The sequence below is a fragment of the Sphaeramia orbicularis genome, chromosome 8 (assembly GCF_902148855.1).
Source record: "Sphaeramia orbicularis chromosome 8, fSphaOr1.1, whole genome shotgun sequence".
Classification (NCBI taxonomy): domain Eukaryota; kingdom Metazoa; phylum Chordata; class Actinopteri; order Kurtiformes; family Apogonidae; genus Sphaeramia; species Sphaeramia orbicularis.
The window spans coordinates 34,241,182-34,254,446 of NC_043964.1; the positions used below are offsets into that span (position 1 = coordinate 34,241,182).

General features: G+C 37.5%; 1 protein-coding gene and 3 gene segments (V, D, J or C); all 4 read right to left on the reverse strand.

Annotated features, from left to right (window-relative positions):
• Window positions 1-8,612, reverse strand: part of LOC115423891 (uncharacterized) — a 92,326-nt gene extending 83,714 nt beyond the window's left edge. The window contains 1 exon segment of the mRNA XM_075353490.1: window positions 8,549-8,612. Coding sequence (XP_075209605.1) covers window positions 8,549-8,597 — 49 coding nt within the window. The 5' untranslated portion in view covers window positions 8,598-8,612.
• LOC115423866 (Ig heavy chain V region 914-like) lies at window positions 157-680 on the reverse strand. The segment is given in 2 exon segments: window positions 157-473; window positions 556-680. Coding segments are annotated over 2 exon segments (366 nt in total).
• LOC115423867 (immunoglobulin heavy variable 3-30-like) lies at window positions 3,909-4,392 on the reverse strand. The segment is given in 2 exon segments: window positions 3,909-4,235; window positions 4,318-4,392. Coding segments are annotated over 2 exon segments (363 nt in total).
• Window positions 7,164-7,763, reverse strand: LOC115423854 (Ig heavy chain V region MC101-like). The segment is given in 2 exon segments: window positions 7,164-7,564; window positions 7,652-7,763. Coding segments are annotated over 2 exon segments (429 nt in total).
• Window positions 8,613-13,265: the final 4,653 nt, after the last annotated feature.

A 13,265-nucleotide genomic window follows, 5' to 3' on the forward strand; every position in this document is an offset into this window, starting at 1 on the left:
TTAAAACCTCAGACATGAAGAGAAACCTTTAGCCTCTGAAGGAAAACAACTTCATGTAAAATATAAGCACAATAATCAACAACTGAACTGTCATTTTTCAATAAACTGAAGATAGGAGTATTGTAGGATTTTGTACAGCCTCTGAAATAACTCAAGTCACTGTGTCTCTCGTGCACAATAATAAACAGCAGAGTCTTCAGTTTTCAGACTGTTCATCTGCAGATACAGCTGGTTTCTGCCGTTGTCTCTGGAGATGGTGAAACGACCTTGAACAGACTGGGAATAATAAGTAGTGCTGCCACTACCACTACTGATCCAAGCGATCCACTCCAGTCCTTTTCCAGGAGCCTGTCTGATCCAGGCCATCCAGTAGCTGCTGAATGTGAATCCAGATGTGGTACAGGTCAGTGTGTGGGATTCTCCAGGACTTTTCACTGCAGGTCCAGATTCAGTCAGAGTCTGACCATCAACACCTGTAAATAAAACCAAGTAAATACAATGAGCTGCCAGTATTTGAAGGACAGCCTTTAGTTTATTATAAGCAGATATGTTCACCTGCCCAGTAGATGGTTAACAGTACCAGTCCTGTCCTGTAGTCCATCATGTTAAACTATGGGTCCACTACTGTCTGTTTTCTTCTCTGTCGTCAGATAAGTAGATGTGGAAGGTGTGAGTTTTGCATTGACTCCTCCTCACAGGCTTGAGAGTTTGAAAGTTCACTTCAGTGTTTAGTGACATCAGCAAAAACGTTCCAAGAATAACTTCTTTACATGCACTTTAAAAGTTTCCACATATGCTTTAGTTTCAGCATTTATCAAAACCATGTCAACAATAATACAGAAAAAAATTTTGTCATGTGAATATGTATTTTGAATATGTATTAAATGGGTTTATTAGGGACCGAGCCGAAAGGTAAGGCCCTCTCACACAGTGAGAGGCCTTGCCTGCAAGTAAAGCCCTATTGTTTTTCGTTCGTTATGGTATTATTATTATTCACACATCACTTTGACCTGGATTTTGACCCCCTAAACATGCTCGAAAACTTACCAAAATTGGCACACATTTCAGGTCTGGCGAAAAATTTGATAAAGTGTAAAAATTAAACCCATAGGTGCCAAAATGAGCTCTCTAGCGCCCCCTAGATACACAAAAATGGCCCTAGCAGCCAGTAGGAATGTCCTAGAAACATGAAACAAACGCCAAAATTTTCGTCTCATTGAGCCCAATAAATCATGTGCTGACACTCATCACCTAACTCCAACAGGAAGTTCAGAATTTGCCTTTCAAAGTAAAATGCTCAAATTGCAAACTTCCAGTAGGAATGTCATAGACACACGAAACCAACACCATAACCTTCATTTAATCGAGCCCAACAAATCACGTGCTGACACCTATGAGCTATCTCCAACAGGAAGTTCGCAATATGCCTTTCAAAATAAAATTTTTAAAACTAACTCCGATTACACCGTTTTTCGTATTGACTTCTAAATAGCACCAAAAGATAGAGTGAACCCTCCTCAAAAAAGTGATCTCGTAACTTAGTCTTAACTGTCTTAGTTTTTTTTTTAGAAGCCCGAAAAGTTGCGATGTTTGGAACTCATTTTTCACTTTGGAGTTTTTCCCCACATGTGACATCTACACGTTCAGGGGACTCAGCACAACGCTCAGATGCAAAAATTTTTGAGATAGGATGTACGGTTATTGATTAATAGCAATTTGTTTATTTTTATACTTTTTCCACTTTAGACTGCCATTTGACCCCCTTAACATGCTCCAAAACTCTCCAAATTTGCCATGGCCATTGTCATGGCTGCTGAACACGTTGATTCAATATCAAAATTAACCCCTTGGGTGCCAAAATGGACTCTGTAGCGCCACCTTTGTACTAAAAAACACACAAAATCTGCCCTAGCGGCCAGTAGGAATGTCACAGAAACATGAAACAAATGCCAAAATGTTGGTCTGATTGAGCCGACAAATCATACACTGACACTCATGAGCTAACTCCAACAGGAAGTTGGCAATCTGCCTTTGAAAGTTACTCTACGTTTCTCCAATTACTGCTTATTCATTTCAGGCTTTTGATAAAAAAGTTATACCTCAGTAAATTCCCACAAGTCTGCAGAATCCAAACGTGAAAGAATTTTTCAGACATGACCTACGGTTATGGAATAATGGTGATTTTTTGAAGACTATGTTTAGTTTCAGTTTTCACAATGGCAAAATCCCTATATAAGGCTCACCAGTGCAAACAGGTACATGTTTGATAATAGACCGGTGGACAGAGCGCTGGTCTATTGAGCAGGAGGCATGACTTCAAAACCCAGGCAGGGCACTGATTTTTTTTTTTTTTTTTTTTTCCCCCCCACCTCTCACATTTTAAAACACATTTTGCTACATTGTATTGTGGATATTGGACATTTTGCACAAATTACAAAGTACACGGAGTAAATTTTTTCAAAATAAAACCCCTATTGAAAATAATACATAATGTCAATTACATAACTTCTTTTCATTTTTATGACCAAACGCTCAACTGTTTGTACAATGTTTCTTCATTCAAAAGTACTCTTTCTCACAGACACACATCCTCACACAATAGGGTTTTTCCAAAATAATAGCCTTAAATGTGATAAATCATCACTTTTATGCTCAATTATTCATACAATTTCAATTCATTTTTCAAACTGATTCTTTCTCTCACATACAAAACAAATACACATACACACAGTAGGGTTTCCAAAATAAAACTCTCATTTAAAGGTGATGGTGGTTTCAGCAGAGGGTTGCTGGTGTTCTGTACAGATGTAAGGAGGACGGACACTAAAGGGTGGGAACTGGTATGGGGATGGAGAGGTGTGAGTGGAGCTGAGGTGTTGACCGTCACGGGAGGCGGATCGCGGGGTAGGTGGAACGCCCGGTGCGAGGTCCTGCCCAGTGTGGCTTGCAGCTTTAATTATTTAATGAATCTGTTCAGCAGGGGTGTGATGGATGACAAGGAATATTGTGGTTCATTTTTGGTCTTTTAATAACAGAAAAAATCAAACAAATAACAGCAATATAAGATAAACAGTTAATATAAGAAAAATCTGCAATAAAATCATATGTGGAAACATCACTTGTCTTTCACTCATCAGTGAATAAGACGATCACAAACTACAGAACATTGTCCCATTGAAGGCAAAGATATGGTAGAGACACACCTTGTGAAAAATTCAACAACCTGACAAACAGAAATATAAGCAGAAAAACAAACATACTTAGATACAGACAGACAGACCAATAGACAGACAGATGGACACAAACAGGGAAAAGGTTCTAATCAGTTGTTTGTGTGTCCTCTAGAGTTTAACACCAGGAACTGAAACTGTTTTACTGTAGAAATGACATGAAAAACGCCAAAGGTTTAGGACTGAAACCTTGTCTGTCACTTGTTTCTAACACTGAACAAAACTCAGAACAGGATTATTCAAAGACTATTGATTGATTGATTGATTGATTGATTTAGCCGATTCTTGATAGCTTGAAATAAACTGAACCTAAAGCTTTTTTTTTTTTATTTTGCAAACACATATATATTTACAATTTTTGATTTTCCCTGTAATTAGGATTTCATTTCATTCATGTTCTCTACTGTTGACTCTTGGTCTCTGAAAATTTTGTTCAATGATTGTCTCTTCCAAAACTCAGTTCTGCTTCAAGTTTAACTGTAATGAATTTATTTCATAAATACTTCAGGACTGTTTCTGGTGCAATTTCTCTCCTTATCAACATTTGAATTTTGTACATATTCTACACAGTTTATGTCCAGTTATAAACGTACGTTGTCGATTGCAATGGTTCACTAATATGAAACATCATTTAAGGAATCTCTGCTTTACTGACATGTAGGATTTTGTACAGCTGTTTCAACAGCTCCAGTCACTGTGGGTGTCGTGCACAATAATAAACAGCAGAATCTTCAGTTTTCAGACTGTTCATCTGCAGATACAGCTGGTTTCTGCTGTTGTCTCTGGAGATGGTGAAACGGCCTTGAAATGCTTGGGAATAGTAGATAGTGCCACCACCACCACTAATATAAGCAATCCACTCCAGTCCTTTTCCAGGAGCCTGTCTGATCCAGTGCATGCCATAGCTGCTGAATGTGAATCCAGATGTTGTACAGGTCAGTGTGTGGGATTCTCCAGGTCTTTTCACTGCAGGTCCAGATTCTGTCAGAGTCTGACCATCAACACCTGTAAATAAAACCAAGTAAATACAATAAGCTGCCAGTATTTGAAGGACACCCTTTAGTTTATTATAAGCAGATATGTTCACCTGCCCAGTAGATGGTTAACAGTACCAGTCCTGTCCTGTAGTCCATCATGTTAAACTATGGGTCCACTTCTGTCTGTTTTCTTCTCTGTCGTCAGATAAGTAGATGTGGAAGGTGTGAGTTTTGCATTGACTCCTCCTCACAGGCCTGAGAGTTTGAAAGTTCACTTCAGTGTTTAGTGACATCAGCAAAAACGTTTCAGGAAGAATTTCTTTACATGCACTTTAAAAGTGTCCACATATGCTTTAATTTCAGCATCAAATTTCAAAACCATGGCAACAATAATACAAGAAACAATTGTGTCATGTGACTGAATATGTATTAAATGGATTTATTATTAAATTAATCTGTTCAGCAGGGGTGTGATGGATGACAAGAAACATCGAGGTAAATTTTTGGTCTTTTAATGACAGAAAAAATACAACAAATAACATCAGTATAAGATAAACAGTTAATATATGAAAGATAAGCAATAAAATTACATGTGGAAACATCACTTGTCTTTTACCCATCAGTGAACAAGACGATCACAAACTACAGAACATTGTCCCATTGAGGGCAATAATATGGTAGAGACACACCTTGTGAAAAATTTAATAAGTCGACAAACAGAAATATAAGCAGACAAACAAACATACTTAGATACAGACAGACAGACCAATAGACAGACAGATGGACACAAACAGGGAAAAGGTTCTAATCAGTTGTTTGTGTGTCCTCTAGAGTTTAACACCAGGAACTGAAACTGTTTTACTGTAGAAATGACATGAAAAACCCCAAAGGTTTAGGACTGAAACCTTGTCTGTCACTTGTTTCTAACACTAAACAAAACTCAGAACAGGATTATTCAAAGACTGATTACTGATTGATTGATTGATTGATTGATTAATCAGATTCTTGATAGTTTGAAATAAACTAAATATAAAGCTTTTATTTATTTATTTTTTTTCATTTTACAAACACATATACATTTACAATTTTTGATTTTCCCTGTAATTAGGATTTCATTTCATTCATGTTCTCTACTGTTGACTCTTGGCCTCTGAAAATTTCATTCAGCGATTGTCTCTTCCATAACTCAGTCCTGCTTCAAGTTTAACTTTAATGTATTAATTTCATAAATAATTCAGGACTGTTTCTGGTGCAATTTCTCTCCTTATCAACATTTGGATTTTGTACATATTCTACACAGTTTATGTACAATTATAAACACATGTTGTCGACTGCAATGGTTCGCTAATATGGAACATCATTTAAGGAATCTCTGCTGTACTGACATGTAGGATTTTGTACAGCTGCTTCACTAACTCCCGTCACTGTGGGTGTCGAGCACAATAATAAACAGCAGAATCTTCAGTTTTCAGACTGTTCATCTGCAGATACAGCTGGTTTCTGCTGTTGTCTCTGGAGATGGTGAAACGACCTTGGACTGACTGGGAATAGTAAGTAGTGCTGCCACTAGGCTGACTGATATAAGCGATCCACTCCAGTCCTTTTCCAGGAGCCTGTCTGATCCAACTCATCCGGTATTCACTGAATGTGAATCCAGATGTTGTACAGGTCAGTGTGTGGGATTCTCCAGGTCTTTTCACTGCAGGTCCAGATTCTATCAGAGTCTGACCATCAACACCTGTGAAGACAAAAAAAAAAATCAGTGTCTATAAACTGCTTGTTTTTTTGAGCTACAACATTCTCTTCAGACTGGTGAATATCTTGACCTGCCCAGCAGATAGTTAAGAGCAGCAGTCCTGTCCTACAGTCCATCATGTTCAACTGTTCTCTGGTATGAGTCCTGCAGTCAGATAAGTAGAGGTAGAGGGCTTTGGAGTTTTGCATTGACTCCTCCTTTTTGCATGAAAAAAAAAAAAAATAAATAAAAAACTTGAGTCAACTTGTTCCCTGATTAAGATCCATTCATTAATCATTTCAATTAAAAAAAAAAAAAAAAAAAGCAAAAATATGGTGCATAAAACTCAGCATAGAATTGAGCTGTGGAATATTTTAGGTCTGTTTTCTGTAAACTTAGTGAAGTAGGATTTCTGTTGTTGTCTGTGGAGATGGTGAAACAACTTTGGACTGACTGAGAGTAAATACAAGCACTATCAGATCTGTTATTAGTAACTCATTCCAGTCCTTTTCCAGAAGCCTGTCTGATCTGAGTCATCAGGTAGTTTTTAGGATAATGTGAGTCCACGTCAGCCTGTGGGAGTCTCCTGGTCTTTTTTTTTTTTTTTTCCTTCTGAGTCCAGTTGCGTCAGTCTAACCATCCATGTGTGTGGATGGTTAACAGCAGCAGTCCTGTCCTATAGTCCATCATATTAAACTGTGTGTGAACTGACCTCTGTCATTGTCTCTGCAGGTAGAGGGAGAGGACACCTGAGTTTGAAATTACTCCTCCCATAACTAAATGTATTTCTTTTTTCTTTTCTTTTCTTTTCTTTTTTCTTTGTTTTTCTTTTCTTTTCTTTTCTTTAGCTTAATTTAATTTAATTTTATTTTATTTTGATTCATTTTATTTCATTGTATTTTATTTTTTGCACTTTTGAAGTCATTATCATTTGGTAACAGCTGTTACTGGTTTTTGCTTTTCCATTTCTGAGCTGAAAAAAAAAAACAAAAAACAAGTGCCATGTTCAAACTGTTGGGAAATGTTTGTGTAGGAATTCCTCTGAGATATAAAGAAAACACATTCAATATTACATGTCAATTTTTTCAAGATAGAACAATATTTTTAGTTATTTTCTTTTTGATGACATAATTTTCACATTACTAATATATATTGTCTTCATCACATTTCCCAAACTTGAAGCTGAGGTGAAAGCATCATGCACTCATATTATATGATTTATACAGTTCACATTGTTCATAGTTTCTCTGGTATTGCAGTGGCTGCTGGGTATTTGTGCAGGTCTGTTGGTGTTTGTGTCACTGTGGGGCGACGTACACAGTAATAAACAGCTGTGTCTTCAGGCTGCAGATTCTGTCCACTTATAGTCACTCTTCCAGCAGACATGTCTCTGCTGAAGCTGAACTTGTTCTGAAATGCATTGTTTTTATAAAAGCTGCCACTACTTCCTCCCCATTGATCGAATATCCAGTCCATTGGTTTTCCTTCACGCTGTCTGATCCAACCTGTATCATAGCTGCCATCAGTCAGAGAATAACCAGAGACCTGACAGCTGATGGTCAAAGTGTGTCCAGGCTGCAGGACCACTGAGTCTGGCTGGATCAGGTCTATACTGTACACACCTGTGGAAACACAAACCAACATTATCTCCATCATTCATCTGACTGATACATGTTTACCATGTGTTTAGTAAAATCACAGTTTCTCACAGGATCCAGATGCCAACAGCAGTATCAGAGCTACAGAGAACATGACTGATGATGAAGATGAACTGAAGGGATCTCCTCTGACTGACACAAACACACGTCACTTCCTTATAACTAAAGTACAGTTACACATTTACATAGATGACACATTCTATATTTGCATATTACTGAACACATACTTAAATGGAAGACACATACACCATTTATTGATGGTCACTTGTATTAAATCTTAAAGCAGTTTGAATTTTATTTAAAAATATATGCCTTATTCACATTCTTACTATTGTTCATTTATTTGTTATGTGTGAAGATATCACTGCTGAAAATGTTGTATCATAATATTATAAGGGAAATTTATAGTGCAATGGACAACTTTGTAATATATTACTTGCTATTATATACTACAACATATGTTGTTAACTGGTTTGCTAATATGAAATATCCTTTAATCTCTGTATAACTGGCAAGTCGGTTTTTGTACAGCTGATTCACCAACTCCAGTCACTGTGGCTCTCGTGCACAATAATAAACAGCAGAATCTTCAGTTTTCAGAATGTTCATCTGCAGATACAGCTGGTTTCTGCCGTCGTCTCTGGAGATGGTGAAACGGCCTTGGACTGACTGGGAATAGCGAGTGGTAGTAGTACCCATAGCAGCGATCCACTCCAGTCCTTTTCCAGGAGCCTGTCTGATCCAGGCCATCCAGTAGCTGCTGAATGTGAATCCAGATGTTGTACAGGTCAGTGTGTGGGATTCTCCAGGTCTTTTCACTGCAGGTCCAGATTCAGTCAGAGTCTGACCATCAACACCTGTGAAGACAAACAAGAAAACAGTCAATGTCTATAAGCTGCTCTTTTTTTTGAGCTACAAAATTCTCTTCAGACTGGTGAATATCTTGACCTGTCCAGCAGATAGTTAAGAGCAGCAGTCCTGTCCTACAGTCCATCATGTTCAACTGTGTCCACTGTTCTCTGGCATCTTCTCTACAGTCCAATAAAACTGGGTGACAAACAAAATGCTTTTGCATTGACTCCACCTTCAGCAGACATGAGATGTGATGTTTTCTGATGCAGTGCAGACACATAGTTTAGTCCCAGTAGTCATCACATTTGGTTAAATTATATTTGTTATGTTAACTGTTGTCTAAGGAGCTACATATCAGTTAGTATTTTCAATACTATGAACTGTCTTGGAATTTGTCATTGACACACATGTGAAGTTCTATCTTGATGTTATATTGATTGAACATTATTTATATGTGATGGTTCATTAGTTCTATGCAGATTGGTTTTGTGTCTTATTTATGAGCAATACATGAAGAGAATGAATTAAACCACAAATATGTTAGATTTTGAAGTGTTTTTTCTCGGGTATTGTTTATTTTTATAAATATACAGTTGCGAAAAAAAAAAAAAAAATTAGACCACCTTTGTTTTCTTCAAATTCTTGTTCATTTTAATGCCTGATATGACCACAGGTACATTTGTTTGGACAAATATAACAAAAACAAGCTCATAAGAGTTTAATTTAAGAGTTAATATCTATCCATCTTCCATGTTTTCTTGATAATAACCAAAATCACTTAGGTTCTTACATCAATAGCTATGGCACTGTACTGACAAAAAATGTGCTTTTATTCATTCCATGCTTTCTTTTCTGTCTGTTTTAGTCACATGATACAAACAGGAGTTAGTACCTGATTGCAAAACCATTGTCTTTGATGACTTTTGATGGTCTAATAATTTTTTCCACGACTGTATATCACATTTGATCATAAAAATTAATTAATGCAGGTTTTGTGTTGCAGTTATCTTTTTGTTTTGCTGGTACATAAACCTCAGTCAGTGTGACTGCTGTACATAATAATAAACAGCAGAACCTTCAGTTTTCAGACTGTTCATCTGCAGAACCAGCTGGTTTCTGTGGTTGTCTCTGGAGATGGTGAAACGGCCTTGGACTGACTGGGAATTGACAGTGGTGCCATCAGTACCACGGATTTAAGTGATCCACTCTGGTCCTTTTTCCAAGAGCCAGTCTGATCCAGTGCATGTCGTAGCTGCTGAATGTGAATCCAGATGTTGTACAGGTCAGTCTGTGGGATCCTCCAGGTCTTTTTACTGCAGGTTGAGATTGTATCAGTCTGACCATTAACACCTGTAAAGACTGAAAAATTCATTTATTCATACAGTTACATCAATGAAATGTATTTTTCCCCAAGTGTTAAGTATACCTTCACCTGCCCAGCAGATAGGTAAAAGCAGCAGTCCTGTCCTGTAGTCTGTAAATGGATCTTTGGAATTGTAACTGGGACGAGGTTTATGTTGATGATCCAGACCTAGCATATGATGCATTTTTGTCTGCCTTTTTAAAATTATATAATAAGCATTGTCCTATAAAAATGTGTAGGGTGAAAGATCAATATGAAGGTAAACCATGGATTACAAAAGGTCTGCAAAAGGCATGTAATACAAAAAATCAACTGTACAAAAAGTTTTTACAGCAGAGAACTAGTGATAGTGAGGAAAAATATAAGCGCTATAAGAACAAACTAACTACCATTATGAGGACTCAAAAAAAGGAATACTATAGTAAAATGTTGGAGGACAGTAAAAATAATGTACAAAAAACTTGGAAAGTAATCAATTGTATTATTCAGAATAAAAGTAATAATTCAGAACTCCCAGATTTTTTTATAAATAAAGTTAATAATAAAGTGGATGATTTAAAAAATATTGTTGATGAGTTCAATGACTACTTTGTAGATGTTGGAGCTTCCTTGGCAAAACAGATCACTGTATCTGATGACAACAAAAATAAGTTTAATAATTTGATTAACACTAATGCTAGTTCTATGTTCCTAACGGGGGTACATGAAACTGATATTATTGAAATTGTAAGAAAATTTAAAAACAAGAGATCATGTGACATACATTCCATTGATACAGTAATTATTAAAGATGTTATTGATTATATTGTTAGACCCTTGACCTATGTTTGTAATCTGTCTTTCCAAAAAGGAATCTTTCCTAATAATATGAAGCTGGCAAAGGTGATCCCAATTCATAAAAATGGAGATAAACACTGTATGGAAAATTACAGACCAATATCACTTTTGCCGCAATTCTCTAAAATTTTAGAGAAATTGTTCGTGAAACAATTAAATTCCTTTATTCATAAAAATAAATTACTAAGCGAAAATCAATATGGATTTAGAGAAAGCAGAACTACTGCTTTTGCAGTAATGCAAATGGTAGAAGAAATAGCAAATGCAAATGAAAATGGTGAGTGTTCTATTGGTCTGTATATTGATCTACAGAAGGCGTTTGACACCATAAATCACAGTCAGCTATTGAAGAAATTAGAGATGTATGGAATACGAGGGGTTGTTCTTTCTTGCCTGGAGAGTTATTTAGGTAATAGACACCAGTGTGTACAAATTAATGATACGATGTCAGCACTGAGAAGGATTACATGCGGTGTACCACAAGGATCAGTGATTGGTCCAAAACTGTTTATTCTTTATATCAATGACATCTGCAATGTGTAGCGGGTGCAAATTTGCGCTGTCCCTTTAAGGAACGGGAGCCCTCGTGAACGAGGAAGTGGGGCGTGCACGGAGAGAGAGAGAGACGTGATGGAGCGCCGAACGGAGTGATAGCGATGTGAATGCTACACTGTGCTAAAGTCCGGAGAAAAAATAAGGTTTAATGAACCGTCTTAGTGGATACCTAAGTGAGAGGTCAGTAAGACTGTTACGTTTAAACCCCGTTTTCTTTGGTAGTTCGGACACTGAAGTGAATAGAGGCTAAGCTATGTGCTGCGACGGCCATGTGGAGTTACAATGGCGGCGCGCTAATGGACTGCAACGATGAGGACATCTGGAAGAGTGTTAAGAAGTGCGTTTAGTGCACATGTTTGTCGCGTAGACCGCTTGAAATAGTATAAAAGTTTTACTCCGGCGTGATTCCGTTTAGTCAAGTGTGTAATCACTCCGTGGAGCGCTGATAGTGGAATACCGTCTTTCCCTTGGACTGCTGCAAGTGGCATTGTTATCCTGAGTTCCTGTTGTCCCTCCGACCAGTGGAGGAGCTGGCATCTGTTCTGTGAGTCCGGGGTTAAGTCTTTGATGGGGATTACCCTGCCATCCTCCCAACACTCTGGACGTGACTTCGGCAGTTTGTGGGTAACATCAACTCGCACACACACACACGCCACCATTCACACTGACTGATCCATGTGTATTAGTGCGGTCCGAACTGAACTGAACTGAAGCCGCACTAAATACACATTTACATACACACCTTGTTGCGCTGGGATAGACGCTGGACTGCCACCTAGCGCATACACTCACACGTTCACACACGCAGCGTTTGACTGAACTGAACTGAAGCTGCTTACATTCACACACTTAAATACATTTGCGCTTGGAGAAAGGACCAGAACTGCTTTCATGTGCATTCTCCATTTACACACACACATATTGGACAACAAACCCACTCTGTCATTGTGTTAATTGCTCAGCAGAATGTTATTTTTTTTTCTGTTTGAAAGAGTTTGAACGGAATATGTTTTATCTTTGTTGTTACATGTTTGGTGACATAAGTGAATGTGATTGGAGCTGAATGTTATCTGTCTTAGAGAGATGAGAGCTCACGCGGCGAAATTTATTTTGAAAAGCGATTCAAAGGTTGTTCTAAGTGAACGTAGGGTTGTGTATTGAAACTCATTGACTATTTGTGGAAGAGAATATTGTTTTTTATTGTTATTATTATTATTTTAAAAAAAAACTGCTTTAGCCTTGTCATTATGGGTTAAAACACTGCTATTATTTTATTCATTACTGTGGTAATAAATGTTACCATTTCTTGTTCATGATATTCTGTCTAACTGGGGGTAGGGGCGCCTCGCCTGTTCAGTTAGATCTTGGAAATAGGGGTGGTGTCAAAGTAGTTCAGCATCCAACTCTCATACACCATACACCCTTCAGGCTGCCACCGGATGTTAGATTTATCCTGAAGCCCTCTTCTCCTCATCTAATCTAAGCTGCGCTAAGGCTAGACTACTGAACAGGATACAACCTGCTCATACTCTTGAGCACTGAGGCTTTAAGTATTGGGTAAGGGGGACCCAGATCCCGCCTCACTCAGTTCTCCCCAGATAGAAACAATTAAATAACCCCTACAAGGTGGCGGTAAAACCCCGACCACTACAAATGTAACAGATTTTTTTAGATTTTTAATATTTGCTGATGATACCAATTTATTTTGCTCTGGAAAGAATTTAAAGGAACTTCTGTGTAGTGTAGAAATGGAGCTGGAAAATCTTAAGACTTGGTTTGATGTCAATAAATTATCTTTAAACATTAAGAAAACAAAATTTATGGTTTTTGGGAATCTAAATGCAAGTGATTGTGATGTTAAATTAAAAATTTGTAATGTTGATATTGAAAGAGTTTCTGAGACTAAATTCCTTGGAGTTGTCGTTGATCAAAAGCTAACATGGAAACAACACATTGAATACATTAAAGGGAAAATCTCAAAATCACTTGCAATCCTGTATAAATCTAGAAATGTATTGAATTCCAAGGCCTTGCATTTAATCTATTACTCATTGATTG